Source organism: Aythya ferina, assembly GCF_964211825.1.
Source record: "Aythya ferina genome assembly, chromosome: 1".
NCBI lineage: Eukaryota > Metazoa > Chordata > Aves > Anseriformes > Anatidae > Aythya > Aythya ferina.
The window spans coordinates 22,868,570-22,894,284 of record NC_140296.1 but is presented as its reverse complement, the minus strand read 5'-3'; the positions used below and the strand labels follow the sequence as shown (position 1 = coordinate 22,894,284).

The window sequence follows — 25,715 nt, the reverse complement described above, 5'->3', positions numbered from 1 at the left end:
CCAGACCTGCAGGCCCCACCAGGTGAGTTTTCCAGCCCATGTTCAAACAAAGCCTTCATAGCCTCAGACTGCAAATTGTGTCCATCAGATCTGCCAAACGGAGGCACTGGGTTTGCCTCTCTGGCCTTCAGAACCGAAGTCCTGCTTCTTCGCACCCCTTCCCCACCACCTTCAGGTGCCCCCAGGCCTTGCAGCTTCAGCATCTCCCCCCAACAACTGCTCCATGCTTGTGCCCAGCGATGCCGAGCTCAGCACGCCGCCAACTTCTCCAGCCCTATAATCCCGTTAACCTCGGCCTGCCTTTCTCTGCTGTTTTACATCTATACTTAGACCGTAAGCTCTTCTGCTCCGAGATGGGATCTGTGTGGGCTCTAAAGCAGAGCAGACACTCAGCTGTGCACAACGGATGAAGGTGCTCAGGAGGTAACATGCTTTTGGTTTTAAATGCTATTGGAGGCCCTTTCTTTTTCCTATACTCTGTAATAAAAGTATTTGAATATATTGTGATGCAATAAGATCTGAATCAGGCTTACCTTCGCTGTAGAGCTGACTCTGAACTCAGAACCTGTAAGTAGGTTAAGTGCCACGATCATGCCTTTCCCAAATCAGAAGACACAACATAATGAGTAGGTGATGTAAGAGGTGAAGAAACGTGTAAATGATAATCCCTTCAAGTGCACAAAGCCGTCAGACTTTTAGAAATTTACCCTTAACATTGATAAATCTCCAAAACAGTGTTAATTGTATTTGTTATATGCCCACCTGGCAGACTTATAATCAACAGAAAACTTTTTATTTGATGGCAAATGAAAAGCTGATCATCCACCCTGCATTTTAGAAATAGCCTGAAACAAAAATTTCAGTAGCCATTTAATTCCAAACTCTTCCTTTGGCCCAGGAATTTTCATTCAATCAAGAGCTGAATGTGATTCTCACCTGCACAGGATCAGCAGCAGTAAAGCTTAGGGAAACCTCTGTGTGAAAAACTCCCCAGAAAAATCGTATTACCCCCCCAAGTCATGCAGAGGCACCATTTTTATATACTAAGTCAAACTCTGGTTTGGGTCAACAATTCATTATTTTTTAATAAGGGAATAGACAAACATTTCACCAGCAGTACACTGGCATTTCACATTCAGAACCCGTGGATTTATTTTTTATTGTAATGTATCAGTTACAACATCTAAAACGCAGAGGAGCTCCCATTCTTTTACAAATAATGCTATTTCAAGAATGAAAACATTCATTGTCTTAAATGTCTGGAATCACAACCGAAATAGCTTGTTGAGGTGCATTCAGTGTAACTGGCAGTTTTACAATCACTTTTTGAAACTGGTTCACGCTATCAAGGAGCATTTCTATCTGTAGCCAAACTCTGCATTGACAGTGATGTTCAAAGAGGTCTATTTGGAGAGTAAGATGGAAGACTTGAATTTAGGGTTTAATCCTCGGTATTTCCAAATACAAGAAAAATGTAAAGTTAATCTAATTTAGCATATAATACCCTCAGCTCTGTGTCTACGATTTCCAAAGACTCCCACCTAGCAAAATGACAGCCATAAGCAGATCCAGACACACTACCATGTGTATGTGTTCTTCCCTCTGCCTACTCAGTGCAATTTTGCCTTCTTCCAATCAACCTGATCTCTCCTTGGCGTTCTCTCACACACAGACACAGCTACGCTGCTCTTGCCACAAAAAACTTCTAAAGACAACAGTAATGGGTGCTAACTTACAGTTCACTTCTATTCTCAGAAATCTTCATTACTGTTTTTTTTTTGCAGCAATGCATAAATAAAAGTTACATTTGGTATCCTTTCTTAGCACGGCAAACTCTAGCCCGAATCTTACTCATTCTACCTAAAAAATTGAGCTAGTTCAGAAGAATATTCTGACAAATTATATTTCAGATACCTAGGATAAAAGGTCAGCATGTACCATAACTTTAAATAGAACTACTATTTTGTATCAGTCCCTCCTTGGATCCAAGGAAAGGAGAGCTTATAAGACACTAACTCTGAGAAGAGTTCCTAACAGAACACCACCTCTGAGTTTAGTGTTGAAAATTGTGCCAAAGGATGCAAACATCTCTTATTACAGAAGGTTTGTTTCTGTGTGCAATTATTTTTTTTTAAATGATAGACAAAAAGATATCAGGTGTTGGGTAATCTGGACAAATAGATCAGTACTGCCTAGGTATTTCCTACACCATCGAGGATACTGAAGTTATTTTTCAAACTCAATAACATATGGGTAAGTTTTCTGTATTAAAAGAAGCAAAAATTAATACTCGTTGGAGCTTTAATTAAAAACATAATTACATTTGACAGCTAAAACAACTGTTTTTTTGGAAAAATAAAACACATTAAAACCTTGCTTGTATACTACAATAAAATTTTACAAAACAAAAACTCAAATAGTTCAAGTACAGCCGGCGTACAACTAAACTAGTTAGAAAATATAACTTAATAGTGATTTGTTTCAAAATATACATCATGTGGAAAAAACCTAGAACCGAGAAACCAAGTCATTACCAGGTTTCAAACAGAGTTTCATCAAAATGAGGTAAATCTATGTCACCAGCCGTTGAGCTTGGTGCTGAAATGGAGAACAGATCCTCAAGGATATCTTCTTCCCTGGGAGGGCTTTCAAAAGCGAGCTTTTTCACACCGGGTTTGCTCACAGCATGGAGTTCATAGTTATTGTCCTTCACAGGACTGTAATAATTGTGGTCCTCGCTTGTCACTGCTGCTTGTGACCCAGCGGTCTCCTCCGCAGGCAGCGCTGCTGGGCCGCTGCTGTCCACCATTTCCATGTACATGCACTCATCCTCACCTCTTGGAACCTCCGAGGAAGCAACAGTGGAAGTGGGGGACAGCAATTCCGCCAGTATTTCATCGTTATTATGGCTAGAGCACCCTGAGGTCACACTGAATTCAGAAGGATTATCTGCAGCATCGATCTGATCCTGCAGTTCCCTCAAGAAGCTCTGCAGCAACTCGCTGTCACTGTGAGGTTCGGCCTGTGACGGGGTGCTCACATCCCCACTCACAGGTTTTCCACGTTTCATCTGCTCCACTGCCAGTCTATCGAGCGAAGCCAACTTCTTCTTCTTAGCATTAAGTTTTTTTAGCAGTTTGAGGCGAAGCTTTCTTGTTTTGTCACTATCCGACTCTTCCACCTTCCCAGCATTATGGCTTGGTGAATGGAATTGAGTCGTTTTACCAGAGGTACTCAGCGTATTTCCCGACTTATTCCAAGCCGGGCCTTCAAGAGCAGCACGATTTTTTGCGGGAAGACAAGTGCCTTGAGAAAACCCTCTGAAATTTGATAAAAAATTAGAACCATTGCTCCGAGGAACCGATGACTTTGGGGCCTCAGCTGCTTTGTTCACGCCTCTGCCTTGAAATCCCCCAAAGTTACTCGCTCTTTTAACTGGCAACGGCATCTCATTTAATTTTTGCACTGAGGGAGTTTTGCAACTTCTCTCAGTCTTTGGAGCTGAGGCACTTGAAGGCATAAAAGAAGTATTCTTGCTTAACATTTTTTTTACCCAGCTTCCAACAAATCCTCTTTTTTGGTCTTTGTGCGAAGGCTGAAAGGAATTATTATCAGCAGAAGAATTTGCAACCTTAGAATGAACTACAGTTTTGCCTGCATCTTTCAGGTCAGGTGATTTTTGCCCAATATTCCCTACTGGTGGCATTTTACGGTTTATCTCTAGTTCTGAATTTAAACCACGTTCTCTGTTAAGTAAATTAGCTCTGTCATCTGTGCTCTGAGCAAGTGATGAATCAGGTGGGTCGGGGTTGTGATTTTGGGGCACAGGAGGGGTGATATTTGCTGGGTTCGACTCTTGTAGGGGTAAGCAAATGCTGGAATTTTCAGGTAGCGTGCACGTGTTGTTCATAGCTAGACCAGTTGCAGCAATCTCACACGGAGTGTTAGGTGAAAGAGCTGACTCCTGCTGTTGCAGCGTGCCCATTTCAACAAGGTTATTCCCCACCATCTGTCCATTGGACAGTGATTTACACTCCGAGTCAACCTGAAGCTCTTCAAGCATCAGCGTTACAAGATCATTGTGTGCCAGATTTTCTAAGCCGTGATGAGTTTCAACCTCAGCTACCTGCTGTGGTTTCTTATCTGGAATTCTCACAGAAGCCTCTTTGTGATGTTCTGCAGGTATTTTGTCTACGGCGTTATCAAAACCACAATGCAACACTGAGGAACTTGACTGTGCATTATTAAGAGGCGAATCTTCAATGTTTTTCCTCTGAGCCTCAAAATTCTGTTCTGACACACGGGATGTTTTCTTCTCCCAGATAACAATATGAATCTCTCCTGGAGGAACTTCAAATCTTTTATGTCTCCTGCAGTATGGACCCTTTAAATCATCGCATTCAAGCCAAGTTCCTGAAAAATAAATAGCAACCACTGTAAAGGCTCAGAGACTTTTAAAATTGAAGTCACTATCCTCTGACACTTGTCAAACATTTTTATTAACCCATTCCCCTGACAGGCAGAAAATAATCTTTTTTTTTCTCCATTCTTTATTGCATCAGAAGAAAAACAGGAGGTTTCCACTGCGAAAAGATCACCCACGAGCAGAATTTGCAGCAATATTATTACAGGTCAGTGTAGGTCAACCAAAACACAAAGCTAAGTATTTTGTCTGTGCTAACGATGTTGACATCTTGACTGAAAATACCTGCACACGCCTGAGAGAAGAACTACCTCTCAAATTAAGTTTCTCAGTAGAACTTTTCATTGCCTGCGTGGGAAGCAGGGGCGGCTTAAGAGAAACTGCTCATTTTAGGAATCTGCCTTGTCACCTGCAAATTATTCACAGGTCGTGAGCAAATATTTTATAGCTTTAAAAATTAACAAATAGATTTACAGAGCATATACACGATGTATAGGATATTCAAAACCAGGTGTTTCCCAGCTGTTTCCTCTATTTCTTCTTAAACTCGGGCAGTAAATGATCTTCATACTGTCAGAACACTTCATAAGACAGCACCTCACTTCCTCTGCACAAGCACGAGAATCAGTATACCGTGCTTACACAGTATTTTTTAACTTTTACAAAGTTATGAAAGGAAAAGACTCTACCCAAGTAATTTCTGCCAGTGAGGACAGAACCCTGCTGAACAAGTCAGTTAAACCAAAGTGAAACCTTCACCCCGACTAACAAAGTTCCTACAGGTATTCACAAAATCCTAACATGAAGTTTAGGTTTAGGATACAAAGAAATCCTTGTTATTGGATAGGGACAGTTGAGATTATTCAATAAACCACTAGTCAATGTGGAACTCAAAGTATTATACCAGAATTTATGGTTCTTACCATCAGGATTCAAAGCCCAGGTTATGAAATGCTTCTTATTTGTTTGATACTGAATAACAGATGTTATTTCGTAGAAATCTTTTTCAAACTGAAATGAGTAATTCCTCAGGTTGTTATGTGGCAAGCCTTCCACAAAATGTATCATTAGTATTGAGGGTATTCTGATAAGGAGACAATAAAGAAACAGTTTATTACAACAAAATAGTGACAAAAATCCCTCATGGAAAATTACAGCGTTCATCCTTATTAAACACTACTTGTGTTTTCAGCATTTAAGTATTTATCAGAGTTTAAAGTTCTGCATCTCTGTAAGCCTAAAGTAACTGTTTGTTTTTGAAAGCAACACTACGTTCAGTAAATGAGGTCTCAGAATTTTATTTATTTTATTTTCGAGTTCGCATATTCAAACTTACTTCTCCAAAATCATCCGTCTTCTCTGAGATCTGTCACTGCAATTATTACAGGGAGCAACGTGAACAGCATTAAGTGGATGCCAATCGGGGATTATATTTGTGAATGTTGTTAGTGTTTTCCTACATCTGGAAACACACACACACACAAAAAAGAAAAAAAAAAAGAAAGATGACTTGCTGATCAGAAAACAATGACTATACGCACTTTACAAGGGGAAAAAAGTCACAAAAACGTTGTGACAAAGACAAATTCTATTCAGATGATGCCATTTGCGTGAATTCCACTGTGACTGCATCGCATCCAAGCGAGTGCTGGATTCAGTTCTGCCAAACACCATCAGTCCCCGTTTGTTCTCAGCAGCTCCGCGACCTTCAGTTGTGCATTATTTGCTCTTTGTCCCTTACCATGTTATCTCTGCTTCCTTTTCAGCGCAAGGCAGAGCTTCCACCAGGATCTGCATAATTTACTAGCTAATACAGAGCTTCAAGGAGAGAAGGAAGCGGTAACAAACTACCTCACAATACACGTGAAACATGGAGTTATTTTCAAAGGACAGTACATTCAGAGCAAAGATTATGCAGAGGTTATACTGTATGGAAACACAACGTACAGGATATGAAGTAAGGTAGCTTCTTCATTCATTAGCCACAGGAAGGAATTCCTCTTCATTCAACCTACCCCAGATTTTTCAACTTTTTAAAAACCACAGTATGTAACAAAAGCTCTTGAACACATCTTATTAACCAGGACTACAAATTAGCTGGCTGTCTAACAGATATAATTAGTCCCTTTGCATTTGTAGATCTAAAAGCCTGTTGTATAAACTTTAGATAATGGAGAGAAACAGGTGTTTTTCAAGTAAAATGAGCTGTCTTCTGAAGGTGCCTCTTCTTTTCTGTTGTCTCTTACAAGGAGCCTAAATGACTAGCTGGCACCTGCTGCTACCTGAATTAAATCAATTCTCAAGAAATTACTTCCTCGTAATAGCATTTTAAAACATATTACGTAAGCAAATCTCTGATTCTTTTGTAATCCACTTTGTCATCCAAGCGAACGTTACAGAAACCCTTCAATAGCAAATGTGTGCCAGGCACACATTCTTTAGAACAGCAACAATCCGTACACCATCAGCAAATGATGACAGTGAGCATGGCCAGGGCCTTGCAGTTACCTAATATTTCTTTCTTAATTAAGAATTAATTAACTCGTTTTCCTAAGACATAATACAATGAAACCAGTTGCAAATGATAGCCTAAAGAATCACATAAAACATCACCAACAAGCTGAAGCTGTTCATAACCCGGAGATGTGAAGAAAAATCACCCAATACATGCAGATTTTAAAAAGTACGGTACAACAGTTACACAGAAGTTGTATATTTATAAACCTCACCGGTCCTGGTGTTTGTAGCCACAACGCATGCATTCAAACTCCCATGAAAATGAATGCAGAAATAGGTTCTCAGCTTGTTGATCCTGTCTTAAGAGCAGAGGGAGTCCAAACACTGGACTTTCTTCCTCACCTTGAAAGACAGGGCAGAAAAAAAGAGCCACGGAGTTTGAAATCAGAAAACAGTACTTCAAGAAGGAAGATAAGCTTACTGCTGCGATTCTAATTCAAGGAATCCCTCTAAGGCTGTACTTGTAACGCTCACGAGCAAAGGCATTGATCCATGTTACCAGGTTGTTCTCAAAGACAGTTTCACGAATGCAGCACAGTTACAAAGACACAAATACACCCTCTAAACTTCACAAGCAGTAAATAACAAATCAGCTAATCACGCAGTAAATTATGTGTGTCACAAATTGCAAAATGTATTTGCAAGCTGTCTTGCCCGTGTATGTACATACATATTTTTATGTGCTGACATGCTAACAGGCTTTACGTGTAAAGTTTTCCAAAAATAAATACTGAGCTGCTGCCCTGACTACTTACCCAATCCACATTTAAGCAGAGGCTGAAGCTGAGTAAAAATTCTGTTTCTGATTTCATTGAGATGTAATTCTGCTTTTGGAAGAACATCTATGGAAAAAAACACATATGCTTTCATGTATTTATGTGCAACACCTCTACCCTTTCACACACGAGTACCCCTAACATGCACTCCCTCTCTGCAAACAGATACCTTTCATGTTGATCAACAACTGCCTAAAACTGTTGGTAAAAATAGACAGCGCTTCGTATTAATTGATTTGAAAATTAGAGAAGAATTTACAAAAGTTGTATGTTTTACTGCAGTCTGCTAACCCAAAACAACTCAACCTGACTTAAATTATGGCTAAGAGTGCATACAATAGCTAGATGGTAAAGACACGTAAGATTAATGCAGCCAAACATTACAAACCCTAGAGGTTTGGAGATTAAGAGTAGATTTTAAAACCTAAACATTAAGATCAAAAGCACAAAAATTTGCTTATGTGCTTTGGAATGACATCATACAATTTGTAATAAGGCATTTAAATGTTAAATACTACGTTCCTAAGGCAGCCTTTTCAAAATTTTTAAATTTTGAAATATTTTAAAATTTGTATATCTGTATTTGTATGTATTTGAAATTTACAAGTTACAATACTTACGCACGTACACACTATAAGCACAAACAAGAACATAACTTCCACTACACAATCGGGATCATGACTTGCACAAATTAAAGGATTTAGAATAGTTGTGAGAACCATTTCTTACTTATAAATTTTATGTGTATATAAAAAAGGTAAAAACAGTTTCTTGCAGCTCTCTTGTTTTTGATTGTTTCAGAGAACAGCCATGTGTAAAAGATGCTGAAAAATTAGATAGAAGGGCAAAATCAGTACAACACCTATTCTCCATAATAACACTCTTCTTCCAATCCCCTCTCCACTGGTGCCCAAATAAACTAACCTGTTTTGCAGCAATTCCTGGAAAAGAAAAGGATTAAGCTGTCTCAAACACCACCATATCGCAGCGTCCTTCCTAAGGCAAGCAAGCTAACATCCCCACAAAGGGCTCTTCCATACCAGAGCTCCTATGCAAACACAGCAGCAGCACGTCAGAGGGGAAGGAAAAATCTCTCAGGTGGTGTGACAGCAGAGGGCTTCCAGGTAACATCTGAAAACCTAAAAATCAACCTTTCTGGTAAATAGCAAATATGAACTACTACAGGATTTCTTTGGATTTTTTTTTCTGCCTCTTCAAAGTACTTTTTTCTCTGTCACAAGGTGGATTAAACCTTTTTTGATATGCCCACTGTCCTTTCCAGGAAACATATGATATTCTTTAAGTTGTCAATGCTGTTTTAGGACTACAGTCTATATATTCCAGCATACATTTTTGCTGGAACGCCTACTGAAAACAATTTATAAAAGGTACTGGCTAGCCAAAGATCTGCAGTAATTCTCTAAAGGCTGATCTCTTAGAAGTTCAGACTTGCGACTCCAATGGGTCCAATCAAACGGACTAGGAAAAATAAATCTTAATGTAAGAGCCTCAAACTGGATTGACAGTACAGAAAATGATCAAAGGCCATCCTAATAGATTACAGTGACACATCCTCCTCTAATTCCAGCTGTGCTGCATAAGAGGTTGCCCTCAGCTGCTCATTGTGGCCTCTGTGCTTGGAGGTTACAGCCCTTGAATCTGTTAAGCTGCACATGTGAGTATTTACTAAAACTTTCCAGACAACATAAACCAGGTTAATCCACAACCAAAATGATCCAAAATGAAGATTAAGACTTAAACAGCATTGCAATAGTTAACCAACATAAGGGGAAGGATAAAAAGTGTGGCTCAACTATTTAATTCACAAATTCTCTACTTGTTATCACGAAAATTGTCATGGATACTTAGTATTTGATGTCTGCTTTCAAAGTGGGCACCTTTACCCCAAGCTAAGCAATTGCAGAGGTCACTGGGAATCTGCTAGATAAAGCACGCAACTCTGCAAATTCATGGTACTGAGCTGGAACTCATTCTTCTGTGATCTTGAAATAGAAAGGAGGACTATTTAAGTGCACTGTACTAAATTCCAAATATATACTTTAGATCAGATCAGTTTGCATATGAAAAAACAGCAGCTGCATTTACTCACCTTTTAATTTACTCCTTTTACAGGTATTCAGAAGCACAGTTGCTTGATTATATTTTGTTAAGAGTCTCTGGAGTAAATGTTTTTCATCATCACATTCTTCCGCCAGAGCACATTTTAATGTCTTTAAGTGTACCAACGCTGACAAAACGCAATCCAACCAACAAAGATTATGCCTGTTTCTCCACTGCAGACATAAATCCGTGTTATTCGTGGAACCTTTACCACTTCTGAGCAACATTTCAGACGTTGTTGTGCAGTGTTCAGAATTTGGCAAGAGTTGTTTTCTGGGACTAGGAGTCTCAGGCAGATTTTCTTGATGGCTGTCGGTGTTGGGGGTTGTTTCAAAACCCACCTTCTGCTTGAAGGACTCCCCATTACTAGGATTTTGCTGGTCATTTTGTAACACATCATGTGCACTTAACTTGGGGATAGGTAAGCCGTTCGCACAGTTTTTGACAACAGGGTCCGTATTAACAGGCTGCTCAACATTTACCACATTATTAGTCCTGCCTCGTTTCGGATTTGATTCAACGGGAGAAAAGCCACTGATATCACACAATTTCCTTTTCTTATCAGTAGATGGAACTTGGTGATTTTCTGAATCGGCAGAAATAATGATGCTGTTAAACGGTTTATAACCAAGTGGATAGATACACTAAAGGGAAGGAAGAAAGTTAGAATGAGATCTACAATGCAATTTCAGGTGAACAAGAGCTAAAAAAAAGTACAAACCATATTCTCAGAATGGAACGTAGGACTTGTGTGAAGTTATATTTTAATGAAATCAATACGTAAATTCAACATATGTAAGACAGACAGAGAATTTCATCCAACTACTGTCCTATAAGCAATTGTGAATTATATCTATCAGTAGTAATAATCAACGTTGCTTTTCCAATAAAATCCAAACTCTCCACTTCCAGCCCCAGAAGGACACCCTAATTCTGCTAAGGAGAGCCCTCTTCTCTCACTCTGCAAAGTCCATTCCTTTAGGGTACAAATTTGGCACCAAGGTATCTTTCAGTTCAGCCCGATGCACTAGACCACATGTTGTTAGGGTCTGACAAACGTGGCCGTTCTGCAACTGGGAGAACGCAGTCAAATCCCCATCTCTGAAGGTGTAAAGCCTTATGGCAAAGGCCTCAACACAAGCCAACAGAACTGGTGATCAGTGTAATACCTGAGGATTCTCACAAAGAAAAATGGACTCTTGAAAATTGATGCGGTAAGTGCGTAAAGTTTGGATCTCGCCCTTGGCTATGCAGACTGGACAATATTCAGACGAACTTATCTCCACAGAATTACAGCTCTAAAAAAAAATAAAAGAATAAAAAAAATAGCTGAAAAACTTGCTCTTTATATATTATCCCAAGTTAAGACATACATCCATACCAAGATAGAAAAGCAATGTGTAACTTCTAAGCATGTAACACCCAACAGACTATAAAAAACTCAACTAGATTAGGTTTTGTCCTTATTTATAAGACACATATTCATAGGGTAGAATGATCTTTGCGAATTTATCTTTTTACTTAAGCATTCAAATATTTAGCAAGGCATCTTTAACAACACAATTTTGCAACATTTCATTCTAGTTATGCTAAACCAAAGGACACTTATTGCCAGGGAACACAAGCTCAGATCTTTGAACTATGAATAAGTTCTCATAGGAACGCACAGTCATAAAAGTAGTGCTCATATTAAGTTCATAGACACAGATCTGGTTATAATAATCTTTCGCCATTGTTATAGATTTCCGTGGAAAATAATTTGGAGATTTATTTTGTCTTTTTTGTAAAATTAAGACCAATTAAAAATCTCTCAAAGCAGAGAAAAATATGAACTTTGCACACATGTAAAATAAGTTTCAACTGACTTTTCCCAAATACCCCACCATGTGGAGTGTCGATTTCCCTATACCAGTCCCTTCTCCAATCACTTGCAAACCATTTGTAGTCTTCTGGGTATCCATCACTCTGAGCCACTGGCTAATTTATGTCACTTGTAACAATGTCATGACCACTAAGGATTTTTTCAAAGACTCCTGAAAAATAAGAAGCGAATACAACAATTAAAGAAAAATTCAGTTAAATTTTGGAGAAAAAAAAATACACCAGCAATAACGCAGCCCGTATTACCTGTGAGAATGAATTCAGAAGTGTATTTTCTTGATGGAAAATACTTATTTTCTAGCGCATATTGAACTCAAAACTTTAATTTAAGTCACACACCAGATTTAACAGCTTTAGGCCCTGAATTTGCAAACTTATCTATTCTTTGCACCCTCAAGGTCTCATTTATTTTCCAAGTGCACTATACTTGGCAAAAATGTAGACATCTTGCCCAGGCATCTCAACTTACTGTATCTAACCCTCAGAATTAAGGAATTTCTTTAAAAATGGCTACAATGAGCTCTCACTCTGTTATAGATAGAGGAACAAAACAAAACTAAAAGCCCCAAAAACACTTCAGCGGCTTTCAAAACAGTGACTTTAATGCATAATAAACTATAAAAAGTTTATCCTGTTCTGTTATTTTAATGATGTTATAGTCTTCCTAGCAAACTGAAGTTCTGCAGTCTGATTGCTACATAAATCTATTCCATATTTTACAAATAACATCACAGAGTCCATTTCATACGATTTCCGGAATTCAGGGCCAAATTTTGCCTTTCTCACATGTCATACACACACACACACACACTTATGGTGGAAGACTTCAGTAAAAACAAGCTAGACGCATCAGAAAGCAGCTCCTTAAGCCCTTGTAAACCCATTCCTTGGCTGGCACTGAAGCTAACTACATCTTGAACCAGCCAGAAAAGGAGTTTAAAACTCCAGGAACCAATTCTTCTGTTCCTGCTGACTTCAAATGGAAAAATAAATAGAATATATATACATATTTCTGATTCAGAAGGACGTTAAGGCAAATTGAATAGCAAAGTCATCAAGGTTAATATCTTCCTTTGAGCCATGACTGTTTCTTGTTCAATACTTCCACTGACCAACAACCTTCCCCACAGCATGACACCCCTTCAGCACTTCTTTACCCTACAGAACTCAGTTTGCAGTTCCTTTTGAGAAAAGGCATTCTTGGAGACCTGCACGAATACCAGTTCAAACAAAATCATCCCTAATACCGGGCAAAGGAGACCCTACAGAACTGGACAGATTGCTAAAAATCAGCGGTATTAACAAATTTTAAGAAGTGCAGCCTGCAAAACGTAACAACTCTTTTCCAATGAATCCCCTATGACCACTTGAGAGGGTCAAAACGAGATGCTGGTGTGTCCTGCTGACACTTTCGAGGTGCTCAGCAGCACTTTTCAGAATTAACCAGGCTGCAGCACAGTATAAACAGACTTATAAAACTAACGGTTTTAACCAAAGGTGAGAAAGTATCAAACCATGTATCAAGATTATGTTTAGTTTTCAAAGTAGGGTGAAAATGTGCAAGCAACATGGTCCCAAGCTCACTCAAGGTAAAACTTAATAGATTAGCTAACAGTATATAAGTGTATTGGACTACAAAGAAAAGCCAAGCTCTCCAACTTCTGACATGGCAGCAATGGCACGATGACACCGTGCCTCGCCTCTCTATTACTCCTTATCTAGCTAGGACTTCGTTTTTTTATACAACTAATGAAGTTGCACAGGTATCAGTCCTACTAAGATACACAGCAACTTTATGCTCCAAACTATAGCTAATAGGAAAAAGTCTCTAACTTTTTCCAGAGGGCTTTTATACAACTCCATGGCCTGAAGCAGTGTCAGGCCTCTAAAACAAACAAAATATGTAGATGACATGACTGGAACCCTAAGCAATTTCTCACCACATAAATACAAATCATCTTGACGCACTCTGTATGTTGTTACTTCTGCTCTTCTTTTTTAAAGTTTAAATACTGTTTTGAGATGTATGGTGCCTCCTTGGGTGACATGGGTAGTAGGGGGATGGTTGGACCAGATGACCTTGAAGGTCTTTTCCAACCTTAATGATTCTGTGATTCTATGAATCACTCAGCAGTAGCACTACAGTGCATTTATTGCCCTTCTGAATGTAATAAATATTAACAAAATTGTCTTTTTTTTTTTCATACATCAACCATCAGTGAACAAAATCGATCTGCCAGCCCGAGATGCACAGAATGGGTCCAAGGGGTGTGCCTGTACATCAGCACATGCAAAGTTACAGCAAGCTACTAGCAGCCGCTGCACAAAGTACAAAAACTGCACATCAGATCTGCAGCTGCCATGAAAAATAGCCACCCAAAAGCCTGCTGGACGAAGGACTGACACAACCCATTGTAGTAATGTGTAATATCTGCATTACAGATAGAAGTGTGCTTTCAAGCTTACTGGGTCATGCTTTAAAACATTTACACTACTTGTTTAAAAAATGTAATGCAAAATGTGCTGCGGACCTGGTATAATTATTGGGCTGCTTATGGTTCCCTGGGTAGTTAAGTTGATCTAACGGCTCACTGCTGCATGATAGGGATGTTTTTGCTCTCTTTTCTCCTCTTTCCCACTCCCACACCATCCCTGGCGGCTCACATCCTCACCGGGCTTTCCACGAGCTAACTGAACACACAAAACAGCAGGAAGCTCAGTAAAACACAGCAGTTTTTTCTGCTATTTTTAATAAGTTAAATCGGCCTATGAGAAGGTCTGATGAGCTCTGGAGGGAAGAAGACAGAAAACATGTAAAGTGTCAAGGACTTCTACACTAAAAGGGACCTTGGCTTGTTGATAAGAGGAGCTATGCCTTGTGACACAATAAAAACAAAAATCATCTACAAGCTGCAGGTGACAGAACAGCAATCACATTTCAGTGAAGAGAAAATCTCTCTGCTTAAAGGTGAAAGGGACACTAAGAAGGAAGTCCTTGTAAATCACCTCACAAGTCTTCATTCCTTCATCAAGGGAATATTGACGGGAAAGGATGGAAAGAAACAAACTAAGGTCTGAGGAAAAAAAGTCATGCAAGTTTATATTCCCTGTGTTATATATGTGTTCTTTACATGTCTTTTTTTTTTTTTTTTTTTTAAATCTGAAACTAAACAACAAACTAAAGATAAAAACAGTGATGTTGCAAAGTAAAGCAGCTTGCAATGTGATTGCTGTCCTAAAGGATCTGGACCTCTCTGAAATGTCCTGAGGTAAATGCTTGGATGCGTGTATAACAAGGGGACAAGGATTAAGCATTTTATTGCCATGTCATTGAGCCCTTGTGAAAAAATAGTGAGCTAGGTGTCAAAAACAGAGCCTGAACTGGTGCAGTTTACGCCAGTAAGAGATGCAAGGTCTCAGGAAGGGGCTCGGTGCAGGCAGAGCCCCAGCCTGGGGGCCAGGGGGGCCAGGGCTCCAGCCGGAGCTGGCTGCTGCCCTTCGACACCAAAAGGCATCCAGGTGCTTCAGAAAAAGCTACGGTTAAACAACCTCTTTAGTTTTTAGTCCACATCCAGTGTGCTCCACACTACGGCACGGCTGCAGAGGGAAGAACACACGGTTAATGGTCAGAGCACAGGCAAGGAGCACATGGGGCACATGCGTGCGTAGACACACCGGTCCCTCACCCTGAGGGGGCTTTTCCCCAGCAGTGCTTCCAGCCAGCGCTCCCTGAGGGCACACACGCCATAAACCCACGGCTACTGACGAGAAATACTCAGTCGGCATTCAGCACCGCGCCCGCTCCACCGCCACCTCCCGCACAGCCCAGCCGAGCCGGGACAGGGCTGGACGCCGCACTACTCACCCGATAAAGGGCTCTCGGCGTCTCCCCTCGCTTCTTTCGCTTCCCCGGGCTCCCCGAGCCCCCTCAGCGGGCTGCCCCAGGCGGGCTGGGGCCGTCCTCCATCGGGCTCCTGCCGCCCCACGCCGCCCGCCTCAGCCGCGCAGCTTCCGGCGCCTCCCCGCCGCCATGTCGGGAGCCTGCGCGCTGCGGGCTGGGGGGGCGAGGGGGGCTGAGGCGTCTCCTCCTCCTTCTCCTCCTTCTTTCTCCTCCTCCTCCTCTTTTCCCTCGGTGGCGAAGGGCTCAGCTCGCTGAGGTGGCCGAGAGGGCTTCTCCTGGCCGGCCGTGGAGGTTGGGTGTGTGGGAGATGAGGCTGGGATGGCTGGGTGCTCGCCCAGCGCATCCCCTCCCCTCCTGGGGCTGCGGGGGGGGGCTGGCACCGCACCCTCGGTCAGGGTTTCGAAAAAACAAAAAACAAAAAACAAAAAACATTTGGTGTTGTACGCTGTACATCGTGAAATTCATAGTCTGTTGGCTCCGTGGTAACGTCTGTAAGCTGGTTTTTGCTGTCTGAGCGCTTCCTTCTCTTTGCGTAGCGATGGTTTGAAGTTTGATGTTTTTGGGGTGTCTTTGCTGGAGGGAGCTGTTTGCCTGGCTGGAGACTGATTGCAATGACATTTGGTAATAATTTTGTAAGGAGTACTTTTTAACCTTGGCTTTCGATCCATTAGTCTTGATGGTTTCATTGCAGAGGATCCACTTCTTTTCCCTAGGAGCATAAAGCGCTTTGGGGTATGTTTTATAGGGGGGAGCTGGCCCTACAGCCATCGAGGCCAGTGCTCACACACAGCACATCAGGCATGGCATGTGCGTTTCATCTCTTTCAGTTGTTTTATGAATGTTAAGGCTGGTCAAATAATGCAATATGTTGAATAATGTCATGGTGTAACTTAACTGGAGCTGTATGCATGCAGAGATTTTCCTCGTGGCATTTTAGGACGCTGTGCATTGTGGTTTCAGCACTGGTAACGCTTACTTACGGTCAAGATACAATGTTTGGATGTATGAAAATTACTATATGTTCTGTATATTAATTTCAATAATAAATTTTAGCTTGTTTTTACTTTCACCAGGGTGACTAGAGCCCCCTGTTTTGTTTTGGGCTTCCATCAAACATGAGTGTGTGCTGCCTAACATCATGGGGTAAAAGCTGTTTGCTTGTGTGGATTTGAGCTCTCGAATGATTAAGCAGGCTTCTTCCCTGCTTGTTAGTGTGGACTGACTTTGAAAAAGCCCTGCTTTAGATTGCAATTGTCTGATCGGTTGGAATTTGTGACTTGATGCTGGTAAGATGTTATGGTCAGCTAATGCCTCGTTTTTCTGCTTTGGTTTGGTTTGGTTTTGTCTTCAGCTGTTTTGGTAAGTTAATGTATGTCTCAGGTATTTTCTGTATCCTGGGAAGTGCCACAGAATAATTTGCTGGTGTTCCTCCCTGACGTGCAGGTTGAATAAAGGCAGGCTTGGGCCAGAGAAAGAATCCAGACCTGAGTTTATGTATGTGAAGAGGGAGTTTCCCATGACCTTGAGGAAGAGTTTACATCTTGGCAAAGAAAAGAAACAGCTCACAATACAGTAAATCTTCATTCAGCCTGAACAAAACAGCGCTAAAGTAATAGTTATTACATGATGCAAACTCCAGAGTTACCAGGAATTGGTTTGGATGTTCCAGATGTGGGCTGGAAGGCTTTAGGATCTAGTCAGGCTTGTGATTTGTTCAAAAGTTGTTTCCTCTGACATGGTTTGGCTTGACTAAACTTAGTTTAGTTTTAGTTAACTAACTGTATGAGCACTTGATTTGTTTCTGGTTTTATTGACTTCCGTCTTCATCTCCTTAAACTGGCTGTAGTTCACGTGGGAAGAGTAGAAGGGGTTTCTGATAGGATTTTTGAAGCTGCTTGGGTTCAGGCAGGTGTACTATCTATCTGATTTAACTTTTGTGTCAGTGTCCTCTCCTTGCAGTCTTTTCAAACATAATCTACCCACTTTGTAATTATATCTGCAGTAAAGACTTTAAAACAGTTTAAGAATTCATTTTCATTTATTATATTTCTAAAAGGCATGTGTGGAATGGGCTCTTTCCATGACTGAAGCCTCTTCAATGTGAGAATTGAGCATGCAGTGTAACAGGAAAAAACTTCCCTTCCTTTTTTTTGTTAGTATATTCAGATATACTAACAAAAATTGAGTTATATAGAGGCTTTTTTTACACCCCATCCTAAGGTGAACTCAAAAAATGAGTGGTGCTAAGGCTTGATAAACATGTTGTTTTCAAATCTGTACCAGGAATCATTACCTGGAAAATAATTATGAATGTTGGGGAAATAATATTCTGGGTATATAGATAGTAGACTGTACTCAGGCTGAGAACATATGCTGTTCATGTGTGTCTTCTAAAAATATTTTCACATGCAAATTACATACCCGTTGGCTGCTTGCTTCTAACCAGATTGTCTCTGCATGGCTGATGGTTCCCGAGAAATCAAATACGGAGTGGGAGGTACCAACTGAAAATCTTTGCTTTGAACGTTTTGTTTTTCAGGGTTTGTGTTTGCTTCTTGTTTTTTTCTTCTTTTTCCAAAAACTAACAAAATTAAAATTTAGAGGTACAAAGTACCTTTTTGAAAACGTAAGAAGAATCCAATAACTAATTAACTATCTGTATACCTCTTTTTTTTTTCCTGTTTAATGCTTAAATACATCAGTAATGTTATGTTAACATTATAACAGGAAAGTTTACAGTCATGATAATCGCAGTTTTGGTAGGTTTTGTGTATATAATATCCAGATTTCCGTGATTGTAAACCTTATTGCATTTCATAACTAACTTTAAGTCCACAAACTGGATTATTTTATTACTACTGACGTTACTGATGCTGATAGGTACTTGCAGTATCCCTTGGCCTTTGCATCCTAGGATTTCAACCAAAGAAAAGGAGGCCTTTTTTGAGATGAGGGTTTTAAAATCACTAGCCAAAATATGCACTTGGTTCTTTTTTAGGTGCTGACCTATTTAAATCCTTTTTTTTTCTTTCTTTCTTTTTTTTTTTTTTCCTGGAGTAAAAACCTCTTGTAAGACATTTTAATGGCTATTTTGCTCCTGAATTTTGAAAATAAATGCTACGTTTACCCTACTATAGTATCTGTAGCCTTGACAAAGGAAGAGAAATCAATTCACTGCTCTGAGGTAAAGGTTTTGTTTGTTTGTTTCCCTGACTCTTAAGGGTGGTTCTTATTTTGTCATCCTTAACAGGAGCATCTTCTCGCTCTGTAACAGAGGTGGAAACTGTTATAAACGGAACACTTTAAGCTTGATGCAGTGTTCTCGGTAATCATGGCAAAGATTTCCATTTGGGAATTGCAGCTGCTCTTCAAAATATTTTTTCTTACATTTCATTCTGCTCTTTGAGTTATTTTACCTCCCTATCCTACAGCCTGTATCTCTCTGACTCCAATCCAACAGGGAACGGTAGTCAAAACTTAGCAGGCTTTGGAGTTTTAGAAATGAATTGCTTTCAGGAATATATCTACTGGGAAAGCATCAGTGATGCAGCGCAGCTTCGACAGTGTGAAACCAGGGATGCTTTTTCTGACCATGGTCGCTGTGTTTGTGTCCTTAGGACTCCTCCAGTCCAGTTTGGGTATGTTGCTGTGGCATCACGGTGTTACGCTGAAAGTCAGCATAAATTTTAGTGCTGATGGGAGAGATTGACTTGGACCCAACATGGGGTGATATAACAGCAGCCCAGCAAAATTCAGGGTTTTTTAAGTGCCAAGATCGTTCTTTGTCGGCGTGTTTATAACAGCAAGGACTTCAAGAAGTCATCTGGAAGTCTGGAGATGCATTGGTTAAAAGACAGAAAAATACAAAAGATTAGGGCAAGCAAAGTGTTTTGAAATTAAGTGAAAAAAATCATGGTTAATACTTCATGCCCAGATAAGATGTGCTGGTTTCTGGTCTCATGATATTTTCTGTGTGTGTGTTTTTGTTTGTTTTACTGATGTCGGTCTCCAAAGGTTGATTTTACTTGAGTCTCCCTTTTCCCTTTGTTTTGGCTTTGTACTGGTTTTCTCTTCTGCTGCATGGAAGTCTGAGATTTCTAAGGTGTGATTTCTTTTTTCTTAGTTTTGCTTGTAGTTTGAAATGATCGACTCGTGGCGGATTGCAAAGCCATTTATATTGGTAAGGTGACTCCTGAGTTTTGAGAGCAGCACGTTTCAGCAGTAGCATCTGAAGGTGGTGTTTTGCAGGACTCAAGAAAATCAGGATGATGCTGGTTTGTGCTGCTTCTCTTTTCTGTGGTTTTATAACAGGAAAATCAAATTACACCTATGCAAACGTACAATGTTGAATCTAACATATGACACTTTAAAAAAGGATCTAGTTACTTCATTCGGATTTCAAAATTACTTTGGAAGTTGCCTGCTTCGTTTTCTTGAAAACAAGCAATAATCAAACACATTAATAAAAGATGAACCCATATGAGTTTTGGAAAGTTTCTACATATCCTGCCTGCAGAATGGTTTAGATGTTAGTGGAATGAAGAATATTAAATAATGTGCTGGCTAAGAGATGAACCAGAATCTTATTACAGTATGTAACTTGCTCCAAGACACTTTTTTTAAGTATTCTAGTTTGTTGCTTTCAAGATTTTCAACTTCTGATAGTTGGAGGAGTATGAGAAGCCTTGAGAAAGGAAGAGGAGCAATGATAAATTTCATGAACGTTTTAAAAGTGTGAACTCATTCATTCTTGCTTATCTAGTTAAACATGTACTGACATATTGTTACCTGTCCATCACAGACTTTTCCCTCTAGTCTCTTATATACTCGAGCTAAAACTTAGGAGGACAGTGCCAAACATTATTTCTTAGTCCTCATACTTAAACTCAGATTATTTTTTTTTCTCTCTACAAACAATTTAGGAAAACATCCTGGGTAAGGATGTTTGTACTGTTTTAGTTACTGACATGAATGTGCAGAGGATCAAGTTAGACTCATCTCTTTCTAGTAAGTACTACATAAATGCAAAATATATATATATATATATATTCTCAGCAGTTTGAAAATACTTGTCCCATCTCATCTTTCTTGAATTGCCAACATATACTGTGTGCTTTCCTGATTTTTCACAGAATTGCATGAATCTAGATAGTTCGTTAAGTTCACATACAACTAGTCCCAGCAAACTTAAAATATACCTGTAAGCAAGGCCTTTCCTGTTTTTGCATTGCCCTCTGGTTTGGGGGTTGTGGGTTTTCTGTTGTTTTGTTTGCGTTTAAGTCTAAAAAAGTAGCACAGGGCTTAGTGTTACTGTGTTTTTGTGAAACAGCTAGTGAGTCTGAATTAATTCCTTTAGGTGGGGTTGGTCAAACAGAGAAAATAATTGGTCTTTGTGAAGTGCAGGATGTAAAACTGGACACGTGAACTATCTGTTTTATGGTAGTGCTTGAAGGCCACATCAAGACTGAATTTGCTGTGCTGGTTGCTGTAGGAATACGCTTGGTTCTTCACCCTCAAAACCAAAATGTTAGGCCTGAAGACCATTATCCTTCTCAAATAAATAAATAAACACAAATTTCCCAAACTGTTTGTAAAGCATTTTCCTATAACTTAGGGCCTCCATTGTTTGGGGGTGGAAGGGAGGTGGTTGGAGGAGGAAACAAAACCAAATCTGTTACTCTCAGTAGTTTTTTTCCCCCCTTGGTGCCCAAAATATCAATGGTTTAGCTTCTAGCTGAAACCACAAGTTGCCACCTCTGGTTTGCTGCTGTAAACTTATCACCCTGCCAATTCTCATGTGCTGCAACCTGCTGGCCTGATAAATGGATCTAATTGCATGTCCTCTTCCCTGTCAATCTCTCAACCTTTCTTTCTGCTTTACAATTAGAAATAATACACTCCAGAGCCGTGGTAATGTTCAGTAATTGTTCCACATAAAGCCTAATTTCCACCTTTGCCTTTAAAACAGAAGGGGCTGGCTGTAATTGTCCCTTTCAGCCTGACAGTGCTTTTTCCTTCTGCCAGAGGTGGTATTAACTGGCCGCACAGCTCATTTTCATACAGCCTGCAGTGTGTTAATGGAGGAGGTTTTGAGGTGCGCTGGTGTCACATCACTGGGATACTGGGGTAGTCCTCTGTACACGAGGCAGTGTGAGTGACGTTCAGAGCTGTCTTTTTGTCTTGTTTTCTAGTCCAAGTTGTCAAGAAAGTGGTTTTGCACTTTGACAAAAACTCAGTCAACATCTACTAAGCTGCTCCTTACATAGCAGCAGTACCTGGCAAGGTTTGCACATATCTGTCTGTATGTGGTATCACAAAAGCATCCCCATACTTTGTTCCTTCCTCCCTCAGACAAGGGGCCAGGACAGTCAGTCGTTACTTGGTGTTCAGGTTTTAAGCTTTCTGTCTCAACTAGAATGTCACAGAACATATGGGGTTGCCATAAACATGCAAACGCAGTTGTTTTTGTTGCCAGCAGGTATTTTTCAGTGATTTTTTTTTTTTTTAACAGAAAAGCAACATAGTATTAAACATACTATTAAAAGGGAACCTAAATAATTAGTAAAATTAATTATTCAGCTTTATTAAGCAGAAAATTATCAAATAAATAGTGCTTGTTAATCAAAAAGTATTTAATATGTTTGTCAAGATTATAAAATAAAAATATCCCAGATGGGAACTTTATATCAGTAGTTTTAATCTCAGGTCAAATAGGGATAAGCCCTCTATGCAAGCCAACTAGTACTAAAAAAGCCCTCCATGCAATCAAACATACAGCAGTGGTCGTTAATGAATGCTTTGGGAAGGCAGGTAAATAACGTTTTGAACAAGTTTAAGTTAAATTTAAGAGCAATTTAAAAGGTTTTCAGTGCATTTCTTAAAATATTGACGTTCAAAAATGCCTCTCAGATGGGAGAGAGCAAGGTTATCAATGCTGCTAAAGTGCATAGCCAGTCTTTTTGCACATCCTACTGCTCTTTTCTGTGTTGTTGTTACTATTTAAAGAGCATTTTTTTAGTCTTCAGTAGTGTCCACAATCAACAAAAATCACCATGAAATCCTAATGAATGAACCAAATAAAAATATTCTGTACTCTTTCCATTATATAAACTTAGTTTTAAATAAGTTGTATTAATATCTGAGGTTACTTATATTAGAAGGAAATAAATACCTAAATAAAATAATTCTTTAGAAGATGAGTTTTTCTTTTCTCTTTAATTAGTGTCCCAGAGTTCGTGTCTCACTGTATAGTGTAAATTGTTACTATATTTCATGCTTCAGAGGGATGTTACTGAATTAGTGTAAGGCAAACTGCCTTTGTAATTCATGTTTGTGTTGTTGGATAATCATAGTTCTATAAAATATATCAGCTTTTTCTTTTTACATTTGGATTGTTTCAGTGATTTTATTTTTTTATTTTAAACTATCGGTGCTATGCCATATTAAGTCACTTCTTCATGCGTGGAAAGAAAAGGTATAAAACTGAGTACAAACCTGAACCGCTGGTGCCAGTGCTGTTATTTTCTCCGGTTTTATAGGTATCTCTCAGACCAGGACCTCTATCCTGTACTCATCAACCTGTGACACCTAACGTGAAGCCAGGACCCAGCCGTGTGCATCCTGCCTCACTCAGTAGTTCGTCACCCCCTACTTCACTGCATCCTGTTCTTGTACACCAAAACCTACTCACATACGTCCGGGCCACTTCCAAAATTACTCTTGAAACAGGACATGCTTAGCAGATGTTAAACATGAAATAAAAGTGTATATACTTCTATACTACATAAGTATATACACTATATATTGTATGTATATATAACTGTATATATTGTATATACTTAGAACCATGGTGCTTTATAGTATATAAGTACTGTGTGGCAAATAACTGCTCCCACAAACCCTTCTGCAGACAACTAAAGCCCTCAAAGGCAGTTGAGTGCATTTGGTTGAGGATTACCTGTGATTAGTGGTCTGCAAGGTTAAGAGTACGACCTGTGCCATTAATGAGCACTCGTGTATTAACGCTGCTTTGAGCAGGGGGTTCAGCTAGGTGACCTCTGACGTCTGTTCCAACGAGAAGTTTGTGATTATCACGCTTGTGTTGTGCAAACAGATACTTCACTTAAAAACCAACATATCAGTTGTATCAGCTAACCCTTGGCAAATTTGTTGCAATTAATTTTACTTACTACATCATGGTGTAGCATAGAGATGCAAATGTGGCCCAAGTTTAAGGTTTAAAACAGAATAAGGAATGAATCCATGCCTTTTCGCATATCACATCCAATTCCTCGCATACAGTTTTAGATGAAACTGAATTCCTTGTATTCCTAGCATACAGTTGACTCGGTTGCAGTTCTGGAACTAATTCAGAGTACGTAGTGCTTGAAAATGCAATGCTTTATGTGCAGCTGAGCTGTGTGAAGGGCCTTAAACTTACTTGGACTATTTCATGTGTGGCTAGCACTGAGGTTGTAACAAAGCCATCATGCAGGTTAGCAGCCTGAGTAACAAAGACTCGAGGCCTAAAAACTAAAAAACCTGATAACTTTCCAAAGCATCGACTCAGAACGTGATAGGGAACTCCTATATTTAAAAACAACCAAACAAAATTGTGTAAGGTTATTCTCTGTAGATCCTGAATATATGTAGATGTTGCCACAGCTGCTTGAGTTTAATAAGCAATACATGTCAAGTGAATTTTCCAGTGAATTTTCCATTATTTCAGAAATGGTATTTTGATTAACACTAGTGTGAACCTTCTTGTTGAGACGTATGGGGAATTTGTATGGGTTTCCTTCTCTTGTCTGGATAAAATTCATACCTACTGGTACCTCCTTAACTGTTTCCATTTAGTACTGTTAATTATTGACTTTTAAGCCGAAAGTTAGTGATGAGGGAGGAAATCTCCAAATTACTGGCTGTAAAAAGCCAATCACTTTCACACGCAGGTGACCAAAACTGGGTTTATGCAACTTTTTAACCCTTCCAAACATGTGATACAGCCACTGTAACAGAACGGGGTTGTGCTGTGTAGTTGCAGTGTATTCAGGGACATACTTGGTTGCTTGTGTGCTTTTATTAAGAAATTAAAGGTTGACAGTGCTATAGCTGAAGTAAGTCATGTGTTAAGGACTTGGCAGGTCTCCTGGACTTTCTGGGGCTGTAGAAAGCAATTAAAAGGAATAAAAGGTGCTTAGAAGGAGCCAACTGATTTCTTTACGTTATTCTTCACCACAAAGAAAGTTGTGGCCATTCTGTTGGTCTCAGACAATGGCGATGGGATGTTATCTGATTATCGGATTAGAGAACCAAAAGCTCAAACGCTCGAATAAAGTGCTCAAGACCCCAAAGCCATGAGGACTGGATGCCATTCAGTGGTGCTAAAGGATGAAGTGGCTGACCTGCTAAGAAGACTGTATCTCGTTAGGATGAGATGCTGTGCCAGAAGACCAGGAGCTGTCAAATATTGTAGGAACCGTAACTTTACACAGAGCATGAGGAATGGATCTGGAATTTGCAGACTGAGGACTTAAATTTTAATGCCAAGCAAACAGATTTGAATATTTTGGATAGTTTGGATAGCCCCGTAGTTCTGTGGGCACAAGATATAACAGAGCCTAATTTCCTATGTAATTATACCTTGGAGGTGCCAGCTGCTGCTGGGGTGTTTGTGAGTTGTGTTTGTGCTCTAATAGTGTGAGTATATGTTGCAGCCTTTACTTGGGGTCGTGGCTCTGAAGTTTACCTGCCTGGTACTTGGAATTCAGAGCCCCCTGAATGCTTATTAACCTATAAAGCTGTCTGAACAGTGGTCATTTCACTCAAGTTGCTTCTGTTCTTGAGAAGAGATGTGTGTAGCCACCTGCCATGTGTAGTTGAGCCTGCTTTCCTAAACTTACAGTGTATGGCCTCTGGTGCAGCGACTTGGATCTGAAAATTGTTCCTGACTTCAAGAGGAGTCTTGTGAAAGTATTACTTTTTAACCCAAGTTAGTTCATCAACATGGCGTAGTGAGTCGCTCCTCAAGCAGATACATCTGCATGCTTTGAGGATGTGGCAGAAGGATGAGAATAAGAATGAGAATGAAAGTAAG

General features: G+C 39.8%; 2 protein-coding genes across 20 annotated transcripts in view; one reads left to right on the top strand and one right to left on the bottom strand.

The window, feature by feature from the left end:
• Positions 1 to 1,059: 1,059 nt before the first annotated feature.
• Positions 1,060 to 15,710, bottom strand: USPL1 (ubiquitin specific peptidase like 1). 2 transcript variants are annotated; one of them, XM_084520017.1, is made up of 9 exons: positions 15,584 to 15,710; positions 11,703 to 11,870; positions 11,007 to 11,135; positions 9,827 to 10,481; positions 7,696 to 7,782; positions 7,153 to 7,282; positions 5,760 to 5,885; positions 5,347 to 5,507; positions 1,060 to 4,413 (listed from the first exon to the last, which is right to left on the bottom strand). In XM_084520017.1, the coding sequence occupies exons 2-9, from the start codon at positions 11,796 to 11,798 to the stop codon at positions 2,531 to 2,533; spliced, it is 3,267 nt and encodes a 1,088-aa protein (XP_084376143.1). In that variant the 5' UTR covers positions 11,799 to 11,870; positions 15,584 to 15,710; the 3' UTR covers positions 1,060 to 2,530. The 2 variants fall into 2 exon arrangements, with proteins under 2 accessions (XP_084376143.1, XP_084376144.1); XM_084520018.1 differs by having other exon boundaries at positions 11,774 to 15,633.
• A 63-nt stretch (positions 15,711 to 15,773) lies between these two features.
• LOC311437151 (uncharacterized protein) overlaps positions 15,774 to 25,715 on the top strand; it is a 35,265-nt gene continuing 25,323 nt past the window's right edge. For 3 of the 18 annotated variants that reach the window (XR_014693325.1, XR_014693326.1, XR_014693327.1), the window contains exon 1: positions 15,776 to 15,910. The gene's annotated coding sequence lies outside the window, so the exon portion shown is untranslated. Of the gene's footprint in view, positions 15,916 to 15,940; positions 16,111 to 18,676; positions 21,770 to 25,715 lie in introns of those variants that run through there. The other 15 variants (XR_014693329.1, XM_084520037.1, XM_084520041.1 and 12 more) reach the window with 11 other exon arrangements.

Coding starts and splice junctions, on each gene's coding strand:
- USPL1 (XM_084520017.1), bottom strand. CDS start 11,798: ATGGATACCCAGAAGACTACAAATGGTTTGCAAGTGATTGGAGAAGGG. Junction 11,136..11,702: donor TGGTGGGGTATTTGGGAAAA/GTCAGTTGAAAC, acceptor ATTTTTTTTTAG/AGCTGTAATTCTGTGGAGAT. Junction 10,482..11,006: donor TTCTTTGTGAGAATCCTCAG/GTATTACACTGA, acceptor CCTTCCCTTTAG/TGTATCTATCCACTTGGTTA.